At 33.3% G+C, this 21,578-nt stretch overlaps 7 protein-coding genes and 1 long non-coding RNA gene across 8 annotated transcripts; 6 read left to right on the top strand and 2 right to left on the bottom strand.

Moving 5' to 3' along the window:
• Nucleotides 1–277: 277 nt before the first annotated feature.
• Nucleotides 278–6,010, top strand: LOC124451486. The gene is made up of 10 exons (XM_047002112.1): nucleotides 278–2,448; nucleotides 2,539–2,680; nucleotides 2,745–2,842; nucleotides 3,271–3,408; nucleotides 4,221–4,278; nucleotides 4,371–4,480; nucleotides 4,854–5,182; nucleotides 5,319–5,503; nucleotides 5,590–5,677; nucleotides 5,749–6,010. Exons 1-10 carry the CDS (start codon nucleotides 1,147–1,149, stop codon nucleotides 5,837–5,839), a joined length of 2,541 nt encoding a protein of 846 aa, XP_046858068.1. The 5' UTR covers nucleotides 278–1,146; the 3' UTR covers nucleotides 5,840–6,010.
• Nucleotides 5,977–7,292, bottom strand: LOC124451495 (protein IMPACT-like). Its single transcript, XM_047002123.1, has 2 exons — nucleotides 6,678–7,292; nucleotides 5,977–6,598 (listed from the first exon to the last, which is right to left on the bottom strand). Exons 1-2 carry the CDS (start codon nucleotides 7,030–7,032, stop codon nucleotides 6,066–6,068), a joined length of 888 nt encoding a protein of 295 aa, XP_046858079.1. The 5' UTR covers nucleotides 7,033–7,292; the 3' UTR covers nucleotides 5,977–6,065.
• A 1,384-nt stretch (nucleotides 7,293–8,676) lies between these two features.
• LOC124451919 (coiled-coil domain-containing protein 43-like) lies at nucleotides 8,677–10,343 on the top strand. Its single transcript, XM_047002524.1, has 6 exons — nucleotides 8,677–8,869; nucleotides 9,127–9,214; nucleotides 9,292–9,442; nucleotides 9,621–9,667; nucleotides 9,855–10,038; nucleotides 10,166–10,343. The coding sequence occupies exons 1-6, from the start codon at nucleotides 8,690–8,692 to the stop codon at nucleotides 10,266–10,268; spliced, it is 753 nt and encodes a 250-aa protein (XP_046858480.1). The 5' UTR covers nucleotides 8,677–8,689; the 3' UTR covers nucleotides 10,269–10,343.
• Nucleotides 10,344–12,476: 2,133 nt separating this feature from the next.
• Nucleotides 12,477–13,189, top strand: LOC124451882 (biogenesis of lysosome-related organelles complex 1 subunit 5-like). Its single transcript, XM_047002476.1, has one exon. It carries the CDS (start codon nucleotides 12,508–12,510, stop codon nucleotides 12,964–12,966), a length of 459 nt encoding a protein of 152 aa, XP_046858432.1. The 5' UTR covers nucleotides 12,477–12,507; the 3' UTR covers nucleotides 12,967–13,189.
• A 1,042-nt stretch (nucleotides 13,190–14,231) lies between these two features.
• On the top strand, nucleotides 14,232–16,416 carry LOC124451857 (mitochondrial import inner membrane translocase subunit tim23-like). The gene is made up of 5 exons (XM_047002461.1): nucleotides 14,232–14,465; nucleotides 14,713–14,774; nucleotides 14,944–15,119; nucleotides 15,429–15,598; nucleotides 16,124–16,416. Exons 1-5 carry the CDS (start codon nucleotides 14,390–14,392, stop codon nucleotides 16,246–16,248), a joined length of 609 nt encoding a protein of 202 aa, XP_046858417.1. The 5' UTR covers nucleotides 14,232–14,389; the 3' UTR covers nucleotides 16,249–16,416.
• On the bottom strand, nucleotides 16,417–19,676 carry LOC124451712 (H/ACA ribonucleoprotein complex non-core subunit NAF1-like). Its single transcript, XM_047002338.1, is given in 10 exon segments — nucleotides 16,417–17,767; nucleotides 17,858–17,883; nucleotides 17,949–18,019; nucleotides 18,095–18,146; nucleotides 18,217–18,358; nucleotides 18,361–18,376; nucleotides 18,446–18,528; nucleotides 18,599–18,698; nucleotides 18,796–18,886; nucleotides 19,002–19,676. Coding segments are annotated over 10 exon segments (2,157 nt in total). The 5' UTR covers nucleotides 19,385–19,676; the 3' UTR covers nucleotides 16,417–16,574.
• Nucleotides 16,973–18,261, top strand: LOC124451893. The gene is made up of 3 exons (XR_006950732.1): nucleotides 16,973–17,059; nucleotides 17,809–17,849; nucleotides 17,989–18,261. It is a non-coding gene; the product is annotated as an uncharacterized LOC124451893 (long non-coding RNA).
• Nucleotides 19,677–19,678: 2 nt separating the features above from the next.
• Nucleotides 19,679–21,206, top strand: LOC124451891 (60S ribosomal protein L34-like). Its single transcript, XM_047002488.1, has 6 exons — nucleotides 19,679–19,787; nucleotides 19,908–19,972; nucleotides 20,054–20,067; nucleotides 20,147–20,226; nucleotides 20,313–20,416; nucleotides 21,077–21,206. Exons 2-6 carry the CDS (start codon nucleotides 19,908–19,910, stop codon nucleotides 21,162–21,164), a joined length of 351 nt encoding a protein of 116 aa, XP_046858444.1. The 5' UTR covers nucleotides 19,679–19,787; the 3' UTR covers nucleotides 21,165–21,206.
• Nucleotides 21,207–21,578: the final 372 nt, after the last annotated feature.

Raw genomic sequence — 21,578 nt, 5'->3', positions numbered from 1 at the left:
GGCACCGCTCGTTGCTTAGCTCGTGTTGTGCTCTGATTGGCTGCTATTTCTATATGTTATAAATCGTGGTAAAGTGCTGCCAGCCAATGTATTAACAATTAGAATATTAAATTTTTCTCCCAAGGCGAGGTGAAAAAGCCCTTAGGCCCTAATCACAATACCTAAAGTGATTTATAGTTTTAGTATTAAATCGGAGAACTAATTGTTAAAACAAATAACCGAACAATTTATTCGTTTAACTTGAAGTTAGATTTCTGATCCTCCATGCTCCATATTATCACCACTTGTACACTAATATATATATAATATATTCTTCTTTTAAAATTTCAAGATGGCGTCCTTTTCATGCAACAAATTGTCTACGTTGCAAGAAATCTTTACATTCCAAAGTTTAAAGAAAGAAGTGGATACTTAGTTGAGTTTTTCTTTGGCAATGCTATGGTCGGTAACTTTATATCTTATTGCTTTTGCCATTCTTATTAGCAGTGTTGATGGAATTTTGGCTTTTACCTTTTGTGCGATCGTGTCGTTTGTGTTTGCTCGCACTTTATTAAATGGAGAAAAAATTTAGACTATACAGCCTATTTTTCATCTAAAGGATTTGTGGTTACGAAAAAGCAAGGGAATTCGGTCAAAACTTCGCGAAAACCTTTCCCCTCTGCATTAAAAAGGCGTAGACACATTTTGATACGAAATATTTTGCGAGATTTCGTGATATCTTGGTACCAAAATGTAGGTGTTCACGATGCATTTATTCGAGAAACCAGATCACTTATTGAAGAAGCTACTTGCACTCTTTATGACAGATTATCAAATACATCCGTAAAAACTCACATTGAGAAATTGTCCTTAGTTTATCATAGACATTTGTCAGACTTACAAGCTGCAAAAAAGCATTCAGAAAACAACAAAGCCATTGTCGAATTTATTTGTTCACAGTATAAAAACGATCGACCAAACGTCAGTGATGAATCTCAACACATTCTCAACATTGTTGATTTGTTACTTTTTAAACTAGTTCCTAAGAAAACATTTAGTTGTGATATTGGTCGACTTATACTTCGAGAAATCTTGACTTTTAATGTTCTCCTGCCTTTCATTGAAACAATTTCTCAACCAGATTTTGTGAACATTTCAATAATTCATATGCTTGGTGAAGGCATCTCTGAAGTGGATGAAACTTCCACAATGGAAGTGACATCTGCTGTGGAACAAAACTTTAACATGTCCTCAGTGTTCAATGAATGTTTAAAAGAGAATATTGATTGGAAAGAAAATGACAAACAGGTAGAAAGCAAGCAATTAACTACAAAGTTTAAGTTCAATAATTTGACAATAGCTGAGGAGAATCACACAGACTTGGTTGATTATTCAATGGAAAATGATTCACATGATCAAAGTTTAAATTCAATTTTTCGATCTGATTCTGACGACTTAAATGACTTCAATGATAAAGAAAGCACAAGTTTTGAATTATTCTCTAAGCAAGCAAATGAGAAGAACAATGTTAACAGAAAGAAGGAAGATGTAGAAAGCAAAGAATCCACTCAACTTTTATCCATTAATGATTCTGATAAAGCGAAGAACAATCCTTCTCAACCAAATAAAGGAAAAAATTCATCTATTTTTAACTCATTGTTTAGCTCAAAAAGCAGATCAATGCTTCCTAAAAAACTGCGTAAAACTAATTCCTCTCCTAATCTGAAGACCAGTGGCTCAAGAAAATGGCTTCTCAACAAAGAAAACATTTCAAGAATTGCAGACAATGATGAGTTGTCGAGCTTTTCCAGTGAAGAATATCATGAGACAAGCTCATGTTTTAGTAGTAGTGGTAATGTCACCCAGACCAACTTGAAAAGTGAAAGTTTGCAAGAACCAGAAAGAATGGACTCATCAGAATTTTTTGATCAAGTTAACAGCAATGACAAAGTTGTCAACAATTCAGATGATGATTGTTTGGTTAATGAAGTGTTTGCAAAGTGCAATGATGTGCCAGTAGTTAGTGTTTGTGGCGACAATTCATTACCTGATAGACATGGTGAACAACTCATAAAGATGTTTGAGGAGAATCAAAGAAGTGTAAATTGTAATGTTAGCTCAAAAACTTCAGCTCCTGACTTTGGGAACTATGATGGTGGACTTGTTGAAGATAAGAAAGGTTGGAAGAAATTGGAGAGAAATCTACAGGATCATGGTTTATTGGAAGAAAACTCTGCAGATAGTAAGGATAATAGATTAGTAAAGAGCACTCAGACTGTTATAGATATAAAAGAAAATGACTTGTCACTAAAAGAACGTCAAATAGAAGATGATATGATATCAAGAGCAGAATTTGCCATTAATGACACGGTTAATCTTTCTTCCATGATCAATATACCATCAACAGAACTTATTAATGATCATTCATTTGAACCATACAAGAGAAAATACACAGTTTACTTGATAAAGGTAAGTTAGTAAACAAAATCCCACTACTCAGGACTTGTATGCATGTACGTAGTTGGTATGAAATGACGTAAATTTATATTTTATGTTCAGTACAATTTACATTTGTGGGAAGTTAATGATGATGAAAAAGATGAAGAACTTGGTGGAGTAAATCAAATCAAACGACGTTATCGTGAGTTTATGGAATTACATCATCGACTAGTGTGTGGAGCACTGTCCGACTACATGAAAGGTCACTTTAATTTTCTTTTGTATATGTTTGTTCGGTTAACTTGAAATGACTTCAATTCATTCAGATATTCCAAAACCAAACAGAAAGTTTAATTCACCATTTTTTCGTTTGGATGAAGATGTTATTAAAGGAAGGCAATTTTTGCTAGAAAATTACCTTAAGGTAAGGTTGTATTTTTGTCTAACACCCCGAATTTCTTGCTTCTACCAAATATTTAAACTGTTTATCAACTCTCCATTTAAGTGAAAACAGTGGAATTCTTTTTATTGTGACGCAGAAATCTGTTTTTGAAATGTGAAATAATGAAGTCTAGATTATTTGTGTGTCATAGAAAAAACTGTAAACAAGATTTTGTCGTTTTTAATAATATGAAAAACGTAACAGAAAAGACATTTATTTACTCGAGCAGCAAAATTCGTTCTCGTCCAGGTTTGTTTAACGTCTTTTTTAGCGAGAGCAATGTTGTAATAAACCCATTCCTGTGTTTCTCGCTTATAAAGAAGGTTTCCAGGAACTACATTCAAACTAAGATGTTAACCTACACAACAGTTTCTGACACTCAAGTTATTATATTCGTTTATTTTTTGTAGTGTTTAGTTAATAAACCTGCGATTCTGAATTCTGAAGATTTCAAAGGATTCTTGGGGATTGGCGAGAAGAACAAGACTGATTTCCGTCGACCCTTAGTTGTAGTTCCAACGTTACCGCAAGTGCCAAGAATTGACAAAGTAAATATTGAATGAGTTCTTCTTTCACGTACTATAACTATTAAAAGTTAAATTTTTGGCGTTTTTTTCATTTAATGAATAGTTGAATGGCGTTTTGTAGTTCAGTGTTCATTAAAGTAAAAGTTGATTCAATGTCAGTGGTGGAGACAATGTAGTTGATGTCAGATGTAAGAATTGTCCACCACTGTTAACAGAAAAGCATTGAGAAATTATTTTTACTTTACAAAAATAGTGTTAATTTGTATAAACAAAATAGTTCAGTTTTCATTTGGTTTTTAGTGCAGTAGTATAAATGACTTGATGTGAACTAGATAAATGTCAATCTTGGAAGTGTATTCACTTTTCAGTTACAGAAACAGGTCTAACGTTATTCAGCCGCAGAAAAAACAAACATGAACCACGTGTGAATGGCAAACTGCTTTTTCCACCATTCTGGCGTTCTCCTTTCCCCCAAGCCTAAAAGCAAAGTAGCCAATACACACAACCATAGATTTTACGACACAGACAAAATGAGAAAATTGCTTACTGAAAGCAAGTGATTATTTAGACTGCAGGTTTTAATAAGTTTTATCATTAAAAGTAATTTGCCACAAATTCAATGGATGTTTGCCTCATGATACATGAATTAAAATTAAATGGGAGTTAAAGGAGAAATGAAGAAAATACATGAAACATTTTGTGGTCGATTCAAATTACGAGTCAAAAGGCAGTGTTTTTTTTAACTTTGCACGATCTTAGGTCCCTAGTTTACCCGTTCCATCTATTCAAAATCTGTTTATTACCAAATTTTATCACCAAATCTTATTTTATAGAAATTGAAAGAAAATATGTCGAAATTCTTGGATCATATAAAGACGGCTTTTGATTCAGGTACATGGTTAAGCTCTTTGCTTTGTTCCTAGTTTCCTTCTCCGCTTTGTCGGTCGTCTTCCCATTTTCATTTTGTCTTTTTCTTAATTTAGGTCCCGTTGATGGAGAAGAAGACTACGATTATGAAGGATTAATGTTTGGTGATGATAAAACAACACAAGACGATGTCAGATCGTTTGTTTTTTGTTCTACAGATAGTCAGGTATAAAAAGCGATATAAATTGTCACATTCCTGTCAGAAGTGTGAATAAATCAATTAAGATAGTTACTAGCGGGTAATTTTAATGCAATGATAGTTTTGTGTTTTAATGTACATTACGTGTAGAACGTACAGTTTGTGGCCTTTCTATCACTTGGAAATAATATACGTCTTGATTGCCTTTGCTTTCATCATAAAGTGTGGTCAGTGGCATCGTTATTCAGCAAATTTTATGCATTTCAAAATATTCATTTCATTTCATAATCATTTCAAAAATATTTAGCAAACTATAAAAATATATATTGTTTGAGTATCATTAAAATAAACTTGTCTGTTCATGTACATATTTACATATGTACTTGAATTTTTTCATTAGGTAAATCACAGTTGTTTCCAATCTTTTCTACGTCACAAAATGACGGATGAGCATGAAGCACAGGTCAGTTATTCAGCAAATTTTAAGTTGAACGGTTTGGAAAAAGATTTATCAAGAATGAAAGAAGCTGAAAAATCTCAAATGTCTAAGAATGTTCAACCATTGGACTCATACAAGACAGGCCTCTGTAAAGATGAAGGGGCAAGCAACCCTTTAACCAAAACTGTTCTTAATCTTTCCTGTCATTTCTTGGAAAAACGACACAATTGGGTTTGTCTTGAGCCAGTGCAAGAGGCTGCAACGGCTGTTTTTGGCTGTTTCATTGAATGGTCAGTTGAGTTTATGAGTAATCTTAATCAGTAATCTTAATCAGAGCACTTAATCATAAAACAGTTTAGAAACATGAATAAAGATGCGAAAGATTTTGTAAACCAATGGGTTGACTTTGAAATGTTTTATCCTTAGGTGGATGGAAGGATTTTTATCTGATTTAGTAAGTGAAGAACAGTGGCAATATTACCTTAAGTTGCTAACTGACTCTGTTTGGCCTGGGGATAGACTTGTCAAAATCAAAAAAGACCAAAAAAACGTTGAAGAAATTTTGAAGAATGGAGAAAAAGCAGTCAGAACTCTCATTAATGTCTTGACTGGTCAGTGTTGATGTTTTCTATAAAGTTAAATTTTGATTATATGACCTTTATACTTCAATTTTACGACATTTCTATGATTTTACAAGGAATTTTTCACAGCACTATTGGTGCAGAGATAATTGAAGAATGCGCCAAAGAAATAGTCGATTCCTTTCAATATCCAGAAATTAACAGGTTTGAATTTTAAGACAACAATATATTTTCCTTTACAAATTGATTGAATTGATAATTTCAAATTTATTCAGGCAGTTGCTGTTGGAAATGTTTGAAGTCATTTTGATTGAGGTATTTCCTGAATTTCCAGAAGATAAAAAAGACTATTTAAGGAATCTATAACATTGTTAAATTATGAAGCTATTTATCTGAAAATGTATGTTACCCTGCATTTTTGTACATTAGTGTAATTAATTATATGTTCCATGTGTTAATTGTAATATAAATGAGAATCCACAAGATTAATGTTAAAATAAGTATTTTTTGAGCCATTAAAGATAAGTATTTATTGTCTGTTTGCTTTAGTTTGACAGTTAATGCAGTAATCAACAAAAACTACCATATTGTCTTAATGTTTTCTGCCCTTTTTAGTCTTTTCCTTATTATTCTTTGGGGAAGACAATTCCTTATGACTTTTATCTACAATGACACCAGTGCTTTTGAGCAACTTTCTGGCACAATTATTAATATGCTTGAATCGGTCTGGTCCTAACTGTATTCCACCATACCACCTAGACACAACAATTAAATAATTCTGTACATTTAAAATTCTCAGCAAATGTAAGAGACGAGAGCCAGCATGAGTTTCACCATCATCATCACAGTCATGAATGTTAATCTGAGATTTTCCTTTTAATATACAATATGCATACATATTATGAGTTGCATTGGAGATTTTACGAATCTTTTTCAATTCTATCAAAGCATTCTTCACATCCTCTTCTGACTCTACTTTAACAAGATGTGCCTGGAATGTACTTCTGCGGTCAGTGATTGGCTCACCATGAATGATGTCGAATGGATTGATTTCATGATTGTTTATGCAGGTTATACTTTCTTCAACTGTTTCTGAGTCATTTATTTTTTCATCACTGTTGATAACTGTTAAAAAAACACAAATACATTTGATACACCTTTAGTTACTCATATTCCGCCTTTTACAGAAGTTTAACAAGTGTACCTTCACTTTCAATTTGCAAAGATGGTTTTTCGTCAAGAAAACTACGTAAAGCTTGCACCCACTGGAACACAACACATTCTCCCGCATTTTCACAATAAATCTCATGAAGTTTATTTCGTAACTCGTCATCGTCGCAGTCCTGTAACCACTGACCATGGAGCTCAAACATCGGTGGACAAGAACTAGGGTAATTCATTGGCATTAAGACTTTTAAATTAAGCGAACACCCTTTCTCGTGATTAATACAAATTTCGAAAATTTTCTCATTTGGGTTAATCATTAGAAAATCTCCTTCATAAATGGCAGACAACGCCTGTATTTCTTCGTCTTGTCTCGAGCTATCACAATCAACCATCTTCAGAAATAAAGAACCTTCATTTTCAACATCGATGTAAACTCGTGTCTAGTACAGATTCCTATAAACTTGATTTCTGAGAATTTCATCTAAGTTTGTTTGAACATTTTGGATGGAACACCACCACTGAATTTTGAAACATTGGTTTGTGCTACTAACCAAACCTGACATTGGTGAGTTAAACAGGTACACCTCACTGGCACACCTATCTATGGTCACCAACACACCACCACTGATATCAGTCACCCAGTTACTAGTCACTCACCTTCTTGTCACCAGGCTTTCGACGTTGCGCGGACGAAGAATTACGAAAATAAAAAAATTCGACTAATGAACAATGGCGATACCACTTCCAGCGAGAGTGTTGAGTCTTTGGTCCGTCACTTTGATGACGATCATCTTTCTTGTCGTGCGAGTTGATGAAGAAAGCAATTGGAACTATTTTGTTGTATTTGTGCCAATTTTAGTTTACAATGGGATTTTGATTGTTGTCGTTTTGTCAAAAATTGGACGACAAATGAGACGACGATTTTATGATGATGGACACACATTAAGTCGAAAGCTATGGTTTCTTTTACTCCTAATCTTGACGTTCGTATTTTTTTGCTTGCTTTGTAGTAAATTGAATGGCCACGTGACATTTTCTTGGTATTATTTGTTTATTATCCTTTGGATAATATTAACTTTACTTTTTGTTGATGTCAGTCGTTTTCTAAAAAGTGATTTAGTAGCTAGGTAGCAGAAACTAATGAGAAAGAAATCAACGAATGTATACGTAATGCAAGTACAAGAAATTGTGATCAATTGCTCCCAGTGATTGTATTGTATCGATTAAACAATATCATGGCCTCCTGCACTTGTTTGACTTTCATTTGTTATTGGTTGACCGTTGACTGATATGGTTCTTATGGTGGTTTGTATAATCTATTGGTGGACTACTGCTTTGGTGCAATGTAAAGGACTGAGTTTTTTTATTATTGATGGACATTTTCTGTGGTATTCTTTAAAAACTATTTTCTATTGTTTGTTAATGGACTTTGGATGCAAGTGATTCTCAGAAACAATATCTTCTGGTCTACTTTACATATATTATCAAATACAATTCTACATTTTCTAAACAGTTTATTACTGGTCATATTTTTTATTTAATAGTTCGATTGTTGATTATCTACTGTCCACCTTACTTTTAAAACATACAATGGCCAGGGTCGTATCTATAATGCTAAACAGGGGTGTTTGTTCTTATATTCAGTTGTGTCCTACTGACTTCTTTTGAATGTGATTTGACTTTTTAAAGAAATCAGTTAGGTACAACTGAATATATTAATATACACCTTCCCCCCCCCAGTCAACATTTTAGCTATGGCCCTGGCAATGGATAATTCATGGCAGTTATTCATAGCTATATTTTTTATGTATGCATTAACACATGAGTATTTTATGTTGAATATTTCCTTGTAGAAAAATATTCACATTTTTCGTAATCTGCAAGATTTTCCATGACGAATTTTCCACTTTGTAATATATTATATAGCCAACTGTGCAAAATTTTTAATGTTTTTTATTACCAACACGCCAAAGTATATTTTTTTAAGCTTTCCTAGAAATGGAGCATCTCTCGTCACCAGGCCATTGATAATTGCGCGATTAATACAATATGGCGAACAAAGATAACGTATTATTTCCAGAATATAGAAATGAATTTAACGTTTGGTTGCATGATCGTCTTCAATCTCTTGAACTTGACGAAGAAATCTTAGGAGAGTACATTACCGGTATTTTGTATGGTGATGATTCCACGCTTGATGAGAAACGCGAAGCCGTGGAACAAACAATGGTAATGTTACCAATGTATTTTTACATTATACATAATTATAAAGTAGAAGATAGAATAAGATGTGTAATATGTTCTCAAACCTTTGGTACCGAAATAGGCAGTTATTATTGCGATTGAAATACACAAATCCGTGGATAAATCTTTTGAAAATTAAAAAATAGTTTATAATATAATATTACAATAATTTCTTGCATTTGCATTCATGTTGTGTACCATAGTGACTGGTAGGCATACTGAAACTTCACAAATTTTCATAGGAATCTCTCAATCATGATGTTGGCTTTGAGATTTTTTCAAAATGGCAAGACTTGGAAAATAGAGGTGAAAAACAGAAAAAGGATAATGGTATTTGATTTTTCGATGGCCATTATTTTGTCTTATTGATGTCAAAATCATACATTAACATTGGATCCTTTTTACAGAAAATACAAAAAATGACATATTGACTGAAGTCATTGAAAGACAAACAAAACAAGCATTAAATGCAAACATCAAGCAAATGCATATGGTTGACAAGAATGTGAAAAAAAGCTTGATTGCACAGTATGCACAGGATTTGGATGAGAACTTTGAATATCCATTTTTCTTTTTTTTCATCACTCCATAGTAGGGCTAAAATTTATAGCTGGCTTAACCCCTGGGATAAGTGAAGAAGATGTTCTATTATCAGTAGAGAAAAGAATAAATTTTGTTAGTAGCCAAGTTGAGGATTTAGTTTGGTATGCTAGAATGTTTTCTTAACCAATGTTACATCTGGTAGTGATGATGATACAGGACAGTCTCCAAGAAAAGATAAAGGTACAGTAAATCTTTAAAAAGTCTTTATGTATACTTTGATGAGCCTTTTTCATTTTATTTTAATTTTAAAAAAGAAGGATTTAAACATCTTTTTGAATAAAAGTCTTATAGCAATCATTTTGGAAAATGATGCATATTCCCTTTTTTAAATTCTTTTGCTACTGTTTTTTTTAATTTTTTACATCAGTTTTGTTTCAAAATACAAATGCTGCAATGGTTATGGAAAAGGAAAAACAGCAACGTGAAAGACAAAAGCAAGACAGTGAAGACAAAAAAGTTAAGATCAAAGAGGATAAAGAAAGGCAGAAATATAAGGTAGAACAAAGGAAAGAAAAGGAAAAAAAACGAACTCAAAAAGGTGAACGAAGAAGGTAGTTTATATAAATGGAAATTTTGGTTTTATTTATATTTATTAATAAAAATGATGTATCTTTAAATATTTTCAATTATATTCTTTTCTTCTTTGCAACCATTGCTGGTCTGCTGTTGCGATATTAGTTCAAGCACAAAATATGGAATATACAGTGTCAGAAAGTATGATGATTTTGTCCTCAAGCATGTTGTGCCTTGCATATTGGCTGCATGTTTAAATGCAAGTTGAAAGGTTGTCAATTTCATTTCAACAAAATGATGTCATGTTATTGCAGTGTTTGGAAGAATTAAAAAATTTAAAGTATCTTGCTGGAATAATGATGGATGTGAGGATGTGGTGCACACTTAAGTGACCCTTCTGTATTATTTATATTATTATGGGGCTCAAGTGAAATATGAGCTTGTTTATTTCATCGTTTGTCATAAATATTGAGAAACTGTTCTCTGTGTGGTGGATGATACGTCATGATGTGATAACCATTGCAACACCCCCCTCCCCTCCCCCCCCTATTTTAGAGATGAGCTAAAATTGTAGTAATGTTAAAATATGTTTCTTTTTGTCTTTTTGTCCCTTCGCCTAATTTTTTAAGAAAAACGTGTTTATTATTTTATTTCATGGATGAAAATAAGTACGAAGCCACAGGAAGTTTTTCACAGCTTGGCGCCATTGTTCATAAGCAGTGTTAATTGACAAACGTATGATACTGTCGTATTTCAAGAACGGCCTAAGATTTTTCAACTGTTTGGGAAATTTAGATAGCGTGATAATGGAATCCGAGCCCCGACGTCTTGTGTTAAGGATGCGACACAATCGACGTAGTAAATTGGTATTGCAAACAGCTGTTATTCATGTTTGTTGTTCTGTAGCGTGTATAATAATCGGAATATTTTCAATGGCAATAATTAAGAGCAGTACAATTGAAACAGTATATGGACTTCCCTTGTGGATTGGTTTGTTGGTGAGTTTCTTATCACGTATTGATCAACAATGTATAATAACTGTACGATAATGATTTTTTACATGCTATGATAGCTTCTTCTTACTGGATTTTCTGGTATTCAATGTCACCTAAAAAGAACAAAATATTATGTAAGTTTTGCGCAGTATACCGATTCTGTCATGTGTGCACTATGCAGCACTCACTTTTTTTCGTACCAAATCTTTTTTTCACTTTCAGGCTGGTCTTTTCATGTTACTCTCAGTACTCTCAATGTTTTTGAATCTTATTGGAATTGCATGGACATTGAGTGTGATGAAGAAATCTGAAGTTATTGTCATTAGTGCTGTATGTGTATCCACATTTGATATGGGAATTGCCTGTTTGTCTACTGCATTGAGTTGTAATGTACTACATGAGGATTGCAAAATGTGCAAGGTAAATGAAAGGATTTATGATTCATTTTGTTTTCATAGTAGTTTCTATTAGCAGATAAAATAATTTTTTTGTTTATATGATAGCGAATTATATTTCAATTCTCATATTTTTTGTCCCTTGTTATGTGTTTTACAAAAGTGTATTTTAGTTATAGTTTATTTATGGTCCTGTTTTATTTAATAAAAAATGTAGCATCATCATAGAGGTTCTACTCAAGAAACATCTCCTTGTCATGTTGATTTACCTCAGGTATGATGTTAAAACTTTTTGTTTATATTTTATGCCATCTACTGCTATTGTGTCATTTTAGGAAATGGAGCCAGAGACAAATGAAGAGAGAGTTCAGATAGCAACACAGCCATTAAACCAAGTGAGGTACACTCGACCAAATACTGTAGATGAGCCACCACCTTATACAGATGTCGTAGAACCCCCGCCTCCTTATTCAGAAAATTGATAATGCCTAGCAAGATTTATTTAGACATGGGTATTAGTTTTCATGTTGTGAAATACTTTTGGTTGTATTTAACCAATAGTGCAGTCAACCTGCAAGTTTTGGTTCTCCTATGTAAATTTCATCATCAACATTGATTTGACAACATGAGCAAATTTACTGACTGGCTATACCACTGCATTTAGCTATTAGTCATTTTGAGAGCTTACAAAGAAATTCATATTCTTAGGCAAAAATTTTCATTTGACCTTCAGGCTTAAATTAATCTTGTTCTCTATGTATTGAGGGGTGCACTGTTTGATTATGATCATGGGCAAATTATTTCCTATTGCCCCTTTCTTCCCCACTCCTTGGTGTAAATGATGTACATATCAAAGAGTCTTATTAGACAAACATCACTTGCTGGTAAAATATTGAAGAAATGTACATAGTTATTTTATCAGAATCATACTCTTTAAAGGAAATGTTGCTTGATTGTGTAGCAAACTTATTAAAATTATGCTGCTCACTTCAAGCGTGATTTATTAACTGCACTTATAATAGCCAGCGTTAGAAATTTTAACTCAGTTGTATTATATTTCATCTGCCAGCTGTCGCACTACTTTAGGCTTATATAAAGTATTGACTACACAAGTAAGATGGCGGCCGAGAAATTAGTTCGCGATGTCGCTGATGTTTACATTAAGTTATTTAACCATCGCGGTCCGATTCAGAGGGAAGTTAACTTTTACGTTCAAGAATTTGAATCAAAACGTAAAGACAGAGAACATTCTCGTTTAAATCAAGCTAATGTTCATTCTTGTCACATCGAAAGCTTGCTTCCTGATGTGGAAGATTTGTCAAGAGAACATGTTCAATGTGTTGTCGACCGAACAAAAGACGCAGTAAAGAAAGTAAATGCAATATTAGCAAGTAAACTACCTGAAGAAAACATAGAGAGAGTTGAAGAAAGACGTACAAGAATGGAAAAAGAATGGAAATTGTTTGAAGAAAAGACAAAAACTGCCCTTGATAAGATTGAACGTGATCATAATGAAAGAATGAAACAACTAGAAGCGAACATTAAGCGCTTAGATAACGAAATTAATTCCAAGTGAAATGTCACGATAGAACGTGTTTATGTACAATGATACAGATAAATGTTATTTATGTGTGACCGTGTGAGTACTTAGGTTTGAATCATTAGAGACCTTTATATAAACTGTCTTGGAAATGACTCTATTATATAGGGTGCAAAATATCAGGTAGAAACATGAGTGAAGAATATGATTTCATTTGGAAATTGAAGAAAAGAAATTATTATACTTTCATTTTGATTTATTTAGGATCTTCCAGATTGTTATGTTCACAAAAATTATTTAAAATGTCAGACAAAAAGCAAAGCAAAAGTAGAGATAAAGATAGACACTAAGGCAGAGAAAAAGTAGACTAAAGTCAAAACGGTAGACTATGTTAATGACATTACAAAAAGCTGCTAACAAACAATTTACAGAATGAATACAGTTTCCTTCTATTAGCTTTGAACATGATGATAAACCAAGTAGCTTCATGTACAAATGATTTAAGTTAGTGGATACATCCCACATGAATGGATCTTAAACTATAACCAAATAGCATGAATGACTCAGGAAAATTAACAATTAGAATTGCATGTTTTTGGAAGTGGAAGCATTTCTCAAGATGGTAAATGTTCAGAAAGGTGTTCTTGTTGAATGGTAAGGATGAAGGATGAACCATCTAATCTAAACATTGTATCCAACTAGTTTTATTACTCCTAAATTATTGAAATTGTTATGGGTTAACCTAAGAGTCATGATTTGGGTCAGTTCATTTGGCATTTACAAAGTAACAGTTTCAATAACTTAAGAACTATCAAGCATTATTTTCAACAACTTTATTGGGTTGCATTGCTTGGATGAACAGGATTTTCACTTTTTACTCTGAGTGCTCAAATGTTTTAGTGTTATTTAGTACAAACCTTACATTTTACGTTTCATATACGAATCATTTTTTAGTGATGCTGTTTTGAAGCAGTTTCTGTTGCATCTAGATGAAACACTCGCATTTGGGAAAAAATTTGTTCTGGAAGATTTAGATGAAACTCATCTCTTCATTACAAATGATATAGTTGAAACATTGAAAGAAAAAGTTTGGGAGTTGATGGACAATAACTCATTTAATGTCACCAAGCTTGACTAAAGTTAAATGCTGCTAGATGATCCGCACAGATTTTTGAACGCAGCGTGACTTACAGTTTTAAAAACTTTCAATAGAACTATGAAATATTTTCGTAATTTTGTAATATAAATTAAATTAAAGTTATTTTTTTGGCCTCGCGTGGGAAGAAATCTCTTATGGGAGAAAAATCACCGGGGAATATCCGCTGTGCAGTTACTGCAATTTTCACCACGCTCGCCGGTGTTTCATAAGAAAATTTGGGAACTTGAGAGAAATACTTGACAACTTAAAATTATAAAGTATTATTTCAGAATGTGGTAAAGAACTGTGTATTTACTGTTTATGATGAATATTGGACACGGTGATAGCCGTTATGGCGAAGACATGTCTTCAAATAATTCAGCTTATGGTGTTCCAGGTAAAATATCAATTTCTTCTGCTAGACTGGAGTAAGACTTATTAAGTACGTCAAATTTGATTGTATTTAGTGAATTGTCTTGGGAGGGTACCCATTTTACTGCCTTTTTTCGAGGGTCAAGTAGGACATGACAATTTATGGGGTTTTATTAAACTTGTGTGCTTTCCCCCCTGTTTTGTTTTATCTGGTTGTTTGTTGAACACAAATTTTATTTCTTATTACATTCTTACTTATTCTTATGTTTTAGTGAATCCAAATACTTCTGCATTGTCACCATACTTAAGTATTGATCCATCTTATTTACAACAGGTAAAAAAATAATTTTTATTTTTCTGCTTGTGTATTGAAAATAGAATGAAATGTTTGCTTATTGCTTGTGGCATTGTTTTCCTTTTGAGAAGAATATCATGCATACTAAAAATTCCACAAACACTATGGAGAAGAGTTAAACCTTAGTTATTTATAAATTTCATTCCAGGGGGGTGCAGAGTTTGTTTTCCCAACAGACCACAAAAAAACGCGTACATGGGGTGAGCGCATGTTCTCAGGCATTGGTTCATCCTACCTGACCGGTTTAGTTGCTGGTGGAAGCTGGGGATTATATGAAGGTCTTAGGAATCCAGATGGTAGAACTTTCAAATTAAGAATGAACAGGTAGTAACCATTGTCTAATTTAGTTAGAACTATTTTCATGTGTATTCTTGATGGGCTGTACCATCCATACTTTATACTGGTAGTGAGTAATTCTGTAAATCAATCTCATATTTGATGGTGTGCCATCATTTTGTTACTTGACAGATATGAGATGTTATATAAATCAGGTAAGGGCCGTAAGGCAGCTTCTTTCTCCTTATTGGAGAGGAATCAAGTAATAGAAGCATAACAAATAGCAAGTAAATGCATCAGTAACCCATAAGGATGAATTTTAAAGTTTATATCTTGGACTTTATCTTCATCTTTCAGTGTCCTTAATGGCTGTACTAGAAGGGGTCCATTTGTAGCCAATAGTTTGGGGGTCCTTGCTTTAATGTACTCAACATTAGATTATGGTATTGGCAAGTTACGTGACAAGGAAGATGAATATAATTCAATTGCAGCTGCCATCTCTACTGGATTAATTTTTAAATCAACAGGTATCTATAACATTTTTTGTAGCACACATAAAAAATGCAGTTAATAATTTCCACGAAAATTAATCTTAAGTCTCCAATGTTGACATTACTAGTATACAAATGGTAACAACACAATAGACACATATTGTTGTAATGGACTTTGTACTCTATGGAAAATGATTATTTTATCCAATGAATGAAATTTTGAATGAAAGTTAATACAGTCAAACCTTCCTTATGCAAACACCCTGTGGACCATAATATGACAGGTGTCTGCCTATGGGAGGTTAATAGAGGTAATTATATATTTGCAAGGACCCAAAAGAAGTTTCCACTTTTGATAGGTTCACATAAGAAGAGGTTAAACTATAACTACAAAAACATTGATTCTTAAACTTTTATCGTTTTATTATTTTTGTTAAAACACAATTTGCATGCATCAAACTGTGATAAACAAACAAGAATGTATTTCATGGTATTCCATTTCTTATTTCTATTCACTTGCAATTGGTTCTGACTTTTCATCTTGGTATTGTGATAATATAGCTGGCATTCGAGCTATGGGTATTGCTGCAGCTGTTGGAGGCAGTTTGGCAACAGTATATAACCTCAGTGAGAAGTTTACATATGGTAAAGGAAGCAATGTCATTTCATCTCCTGGTTGGGCCTAGTTCTCCATCTCCTACACATTATTGAACATTTGTTTTAAGATGAGCGATAAGTTTTTTTACTTTCAATTAAAGTAGAATTCACACCAGCAATATAGCAATGCAGCTACGGACAGTGGATTATATTGTTGTATTAAAAATAATAAATAAATGTAATTTCATTGAAAAAAATTAGGCATAACACAACATTTATTGTTTCAAAAAATAGCTACTGTATATCATTTTAATTTTTGTGTGTTTTGAATACTAACTTTAGTTTGATTTTATATTTTATATGACAAATCGTTTGGATAATTTTTAAACAATTTTTAATAATGCAATTGTAATTTTCACAAATTGCATGTTATAACATATCCAAATATTCCATAACACTTTGGGGAGGTCTTTTGTGGAGGTGATGCCATTCTTTGTTGGTGAAATAGTGTCATTCTCTGTTGATGAGATGATGGCATTCGCTGTTGATGAGATGATGTCATTCTCTGTTGATGAGATGGTGGCATTCTCCATTGATTGTTTGAATGGCACTGTTGGTTCATTGGTGATCTATTATCTGAAGGGTAAACTCCTCGAAACCAGGAATTTGGTTGCATGCTTAAAAAGTTTGTGCCAAATGTTTGTTGATCTATTGGATTTTCAGATTGTGAGTGATGCTCATTCCATCCATGTTTTTTATTTTCAGGTTGGCCCACAACGTGATGGGTACGATATTGCATCATGAAATTGGTCGATTTGGTTGAAAATCTTGTATCCATAGATGACCCAGGACGTCTATAGCATGGCACCCTGAGAGTTGGTGCCATTTCATTCACTTGAGGTGGGTTTAGCCGTATTTCCTTTTTTATGTTTTGTTGTTGTTCACTCATAACCATATGTGATTGAGATGTCCTGGGTAGTTGTTTGGGATACAGCATATGGTGAGGTGAAGATCTTGTTTCTGATTCCCATGGATGAAAGTGGTGTTGATTTGACAGTGGCAATGGAGGTGGTGGTAATATCTTAGGCTCACATGATTGAAAGTGGTGTTGATTTGACTGTGGCAATGGAGGTGGTGGTAATATCTTAGGCTCACATGATTGAAAGTGGCATTGATTTGACTGTGACAATGGAGGTGGTGGTAATATCTTAGGCTCACATGATTGAAAGTGGTGTTGATTTGACTGTGGCAATGGAGGTGGTGGTGATATCTTAGGATCACATGATTGAAAGTGGTGTTGATTTGGCTGTGGCAATGGAGGTGGTGGTGATATCTTAGGCTCACATGATTGAAAGTGGTGTTGATTTGACTGTGGCAATGGAGGTGGTGGTAATATCTTAGGCTCACATGATTGAAAGTGGTGTTGATTTGACTGTGGCAATGGAGGTGGTGGTGATATCTTAGGCTCACATGATTGAAAGTGGTGTTGATTTGACTGTGGCAATGGAGGTGGTAATTTGGCATTACATACAGTATCTTTTGGGGTGTTTTGCATCATGTGTAGTTTTTCAGGATATCTTTGCTCCCCAGTTTCCAGCCTTGTATGTCCTTTCACAAGATAATAACAATATATTTCTATTCTTATCCAGTAGTTTCAAAGACCAAAAATATACCGAAACAGGAAGTTTAGGTAGGTACCTTCATCAGTTAAATCAGCCTGATTCCTAGATAAAAATACATTGTTGTTATGATTGTTAGCATTTGAAAACATTTAAAAAGAGATGAATACCATATTTTCGTTTTGTTCTTTTTATTTCTTTTGGCCATAGATTCTATTTCATCATCAGAGAATTCAATAAACTGAAAAATAAGTATACATTCTTTATGAAAGAGCAACTTATGTTATTGGTAACTGCAATGTTGCATAGAACAAACTTCAGATGGTGGTTCTTGATCGTCTACCCAAGATGCATCAGATCCTTTCATACTATGTAATAATGAAAAAAAATGACTAAGATTTAACTTTAATTACACGTCTAAAATGAAAAAATCCTTACTTTCTCAACTGTGAAAGAAATACAAAATGTGTTATATCTTTTGAATCAGGAGCGTAATAGAGAGTTTGTTCAATTTCAACACTGGTAGATTTGATTTCCTCAATATTGTTGAAACGCACACAATAATGTGGGCATCGAACCGCCCAAATATTTCAAACACCTTAAATATAAACAAAACAGAGTCGAAAATTGAATATCAAAAATGACATTGTCTTAGGTACGACCTTACTCTGCCAAAACCAGATCGGTTTTCCATAAAGAGAATGCTATCAGCATCAATTGCAGGAACATTTTCAAGTGATTTAATGATAACTAGAAAGTGAGAAAAATACCAGATAATAGCAAACATTATATGGATGGCAAAATTTCATGAAAAACCTACCAATTGCATCATCATTTAGAACACTTTTAACAGTACCCAATGGTGCTAGTTTCACTGTTTTATCAACAAAAATATCTAAAGGCTCAACATTCGGAAGATCCTGCAGTGTGAAAAACCAAGAAAATATTAATTCAGACTACCTTCAGTTATTGCAAGCAAGAGTCCAGATTTTTCAAGTTATTGCAAGGAAAACATACCCCTAGAGTGAGTTTATCTTTTATTTTGGGCAGTTTTTCTACTTTATCATTTTCTTTCACATTAATAGCTTTATTTTCTTTCATATCTTCACTAATTTAAAAAGAGGTATATGGATTAGCAAACATGCTTACAGTATGCAGCAAGAAATCATTATTACTCTTATCATTGACAGAATGAAACCAAAAAAATGACATTATGAAGTAACCTTTCGATGTCAGACTCATCAGAAGTGGACTCGTTGCTTGATGAAGCACTGTCATAGCTTGATAAAGCACTATCGTAGCTTGATGAAGCACTATCGTCGCTGGAATTGGGTTCATGATTTAGGGTCTTGACAACTACATCGAGAGGTTCTTTGTTACTCATAGATATTCCCAAACTTTTCATGTCGTCTTTGACCATGTTGTTGGAAACTGGGTTGCTTAAGTCTGATGAAGAGTCTGTCACAAGTTTATTTACTATTGGTGACACCGGATCCTTGTTATCGATAGGAAAATAATCAAATTTGTCACCATTTTTTTCTTCTGGCAATGTTTTGTCATCTTTGCTATTATTCTTCTCAAGGGTATGGTTGTCCTTCAATTCCATTGTGTTCTCTTTATGTTACAGTAAAGGTTACTCTGTATAATACTGATACATTTATTTCCAGTTTTTGTCTTCCACGTGTTTAGGTTTGTAGAAGTTATCTGCATAAGTTATGAACCATGTTGTCAACGGAAACTGGGGCGAGTCATTTCACTTAACTAGATTTCACAAAAAAATTCTCCTAGAAAAGGCTGAAAAACGTTTTAAGAGGTAAAAGTTTGAAATTTAACTTGATATGAAAGTCACGAAGATCATTAAATGCTATTTACTACTTTAGTAGCTGCTTGGGTGATATATGGTAAACACAGTGATTAAGGAAATGTTGTGACAGCTAAATTCCTTGATCTACCTTCCTAAATATCCTTACTTCCAACCTTTCTTTTCCGTCACATATCAAGAAGTCGAGGTATTTGAGTTTTCAATCCTTCTGAATCTATTCCCTTATGCTAGATTAAATTTATATCCCATATGAAATAATAGTGTATGACATTTCCCTCTGTATATTAATTAAATTTTTCTCTTGCAGATGGTGCAACGACTTACTTTAAGACGACGATTATCTTATAACACCAAGTCTAATGGCAGACGAATGTGAGAAATTCTGCTTAATTTAACGCCAAATTAGTCATTTCTTTTTAGGAATAGTAAATATTTTTTATCTTTTTATTCTAGCTCCAAGACACCAGGTTAGGCGTAGTAATATGAATTTTTGCTCGAAATTCGTGTAATTTCACAGTAATTTCACAATTGCATTATCTTAACTAGGTGGTAAACTTGTATATCTTTATACGAAGAAGCGAGGAAGTGTACCTAAATGTGGAGATTCCAAGAAGAAATTACAAGGGGTAAGAAGCAGCTTGAATTGAAAGTTAAAACGTTGAACTAGGTATTTAAATACATTAATAACTGACGGCATCTTTTCTGATTTTAGTTGCCTGCAGTTCGCCCAAGAAAACTGAAAAAGCTTTCTAAGCCTAAAAAGACAGTTTCTCGTGCATATGGAGGCTCGATCAGTGGGAAATGTGTTCGAGAAAGGTATGTTGTCTATGGTTTTTGTCTTTATAGTTAATATCTTTGGCACTTCAGATATGCCAAGGTAATGCTTTTATTAATGAAATCTGAAAATCAAGGGAGGTATGATTGTACATTTTGGATAATATGTTTTAAAAGGCAGAACAGTTTTGTTCTATTCTTTATCATATTATATAAATCATGTGATGTAACATAAGCAAATCACCATAGGCCAAATCATTTTTGCTCTTGCCTTTGAAGACCTAAGCTAACTTGGGTCTTAAAATACCTAATTTTTCAGGGAATCAATGCAGGCTTCAACCCATAATGTATATAATTGTGAAATTACTATTATATATTTAAATGGACAAACTTAGTAGTGTAGAAACTTAATCAAAAAGGAAAGTGTGGATTTCAAGACTACCCTGCGACTGGAAAAATTCTCCAGGCTACTTCATGTTCTACTGCCAGTTTTTTTCTGGTTGTGAGAAATAATTGTAAAGGAAAAACCAAGAGTTCACGTCACTACAATTTAGTTCTTATTTTTTGCCCACACTAAACCATTTTGAAACTAGTAGAAGAGTGACTGGACTATCAAACTTAAGACAATCAAAGACATTATTTGTAAACCTTTGCAACATTTTTGTTATTCTCCAAACTCAGTTGTGACTTGTTTCGTTTTAGAATTGTGCGGGCATTCTTGATTGAAGAACAAAAGATTGTTGTACGGGTTCTAAAGGCACAGAGTGCTGGCAAAGGAAAAAGTCAATGACTTCTGTTTGCAAAATAAATTTGAACATAAATAATCTTTCAATTGTTTTCCTTTTTTTTTCTTGATCACTGCTTTTCTTGTCCTAAATCGTTTAAGCTCAAAATGTCAACTTTCATGAAAAAACAGGAGAAGTTTTTTTGCTGTTTTTTTATTTTTAAGCTTTAAATATATCTTATCATACAAATTAAAGCCCGGCAGAGTGCTTTTGAAAGAGCTGCAAGGATTTAATTTTTATGATAAGAATTTGCTTCCTGCCTGGTATCTCGTTGATCACTAGTCCTTAAATATTTGTTGTGGCAAATTCAGGAAAGGAAGTGGAAAAGTTCCAATGTTTTCCTGAAAAGCGACAAAACCAAAGAAAAAATAGGAAAACCATTTGAATCATACCTCCTGACTTAACCTGAACTGATTTTG

Source organism: Xenia sp. Carnegie-2017, unplaced genomic scaffold, assembly GCF_021976095.1.
Source record: "Xenia sp. Carnegie-2017 unplaced genomic scaffold, XeniaSp_v1 HiC_scaffold_13, whole genome shotgun sequence".
Lineage (NCBI taxonomy): Eukaryota > Metazoa > Cnidaria > Anthozoa > Malacalcyonacea > Xeniidae > Xenia > Xenia sp. Carnegie-2017.
The sequence above is the reverse complement of the archived record's forward strand: the minus strand, read 5'-3'. Positions and strand labels throughout refer to the sequence as shown.

What these genes read in the sequence shown, in the direction of transcription:
- LOC124451486 (XM_047002112.1), top strand. Translation starts at nt 1,147, where the DNA reads ATGCTTGGTGAAGGCATCTCTGAAGTGGATGAAACTTCCACAATGGAA. An exon ending in TTTGGCTGTTTCATTGAATG is followed by an intron (nt 5,183 to 5,318) that starts GTCAGTTGAGTT and finishes TTTTATCCTTAG; the next exon opens with GTGGATGGAAGGATTTTTAT. An exon ending in CAATATCCAGAAATTAACAG is followed by an intron (nt 5,678 to 5,748) that starts GTTTGAATTTTA and finishes AAATTTATTCAG; the next exon opens with GCAGTTGCTGTTGGAAATGT.
- LOC124451495 (XM_047002123.1), bottom strand. Translation starts at nt 7,032, where the DNA reads ATGGTTGATTGTGATAGCTCGAGACAAGACGAAGAAATACAGGCGTTG. An exon ending in TTTGCAAATTGAAAGTGAAG is followed by an intron (nt 6,599 to 6,677) that starts GTACACTTGTTA and finishes TTTTTTTAACAG; the next exon opens with TTATCAACAGTGATGAAAAA.
- LOC124451919 (XM_047002524.1), top strand. Translation starts at nt 8,690, where the DNA reads ATGGCGAACAAAGATAACGTATTATTTCCAGAATATAGAAATGAATTT. An exon ending in AAGCCGTGGAACAAACAATG is followed by an intron (nt 8,870 to 9,126) that starts GTAATGTTACCA and finishes AAATTTTCATAG; the next exon opens with GAATCTCTCAATCATGATGT. An exon ending in CAAAAAGGTGAACGAAGAAG is followed by an intron (nt 10,039 to 10,165) that starts GTAGTTTATATA and finishes TTGCGATATTAG; the next exon opens with TTCAAGCACAAAATATGGAA.
- LOC124451882 (XM_047002476.1), top strand. Translation starts at nt 12,508, where the DNA reads ATGGCGGCCGAGAAATTAGTTCGCGATGTCGCTGATGTTTACATTAAG.
- LOC124451857 (XM_047002461.1), top strand. Translation starts at nt 14,390, where the DNA reads ATGATGAATATTGGACACGGTGATAGCCGTTATGGCGAAGACATGTCT. An exon ending in TTCAGCTTATGGTGTTCCAG is followed by an intron (nt 14,466 to 14,712) that starts GTAAAATATCAA and finishes CTTATGTTTTAG; the next exon opens with TGAATCCAAATACTTCTGCA. An exon ending in TTCAAATTAAGAATGAACAG is followed by an intron (nt 15,120 to 15,428) that starts GTAGTAACCATT and finishes TTCATCTTTCAG; the next exon opens with TGTCCTTAATGGCTGTACTA.
- LOC124451891 (XM_047002488.1), top strand. Translation starts at nt 19,908, where the DNA reads ATGGTGCAACGACTTACTTTAAGACGACGATTATCTTATAACACCAAG. An exon ending in CCAAGAAGAAATTACAAGGG is followed by an intron (nt 20,227 to 20,312) that starts GTAAGAAGCAGC and finishes TTCTGATTTTAG; the next exon opens with TTGCCTGCAGTTCGCCCAAG. An exon ending in GGGAAATGTGTTCGAGAAAG is followed by an intron (nt 20,417 to 21,076) that starts GTATGTTGTCTA and finishes GTTTCGTTTTAG; the next exon opens with AATTGTGCGGGCATTCTTGA.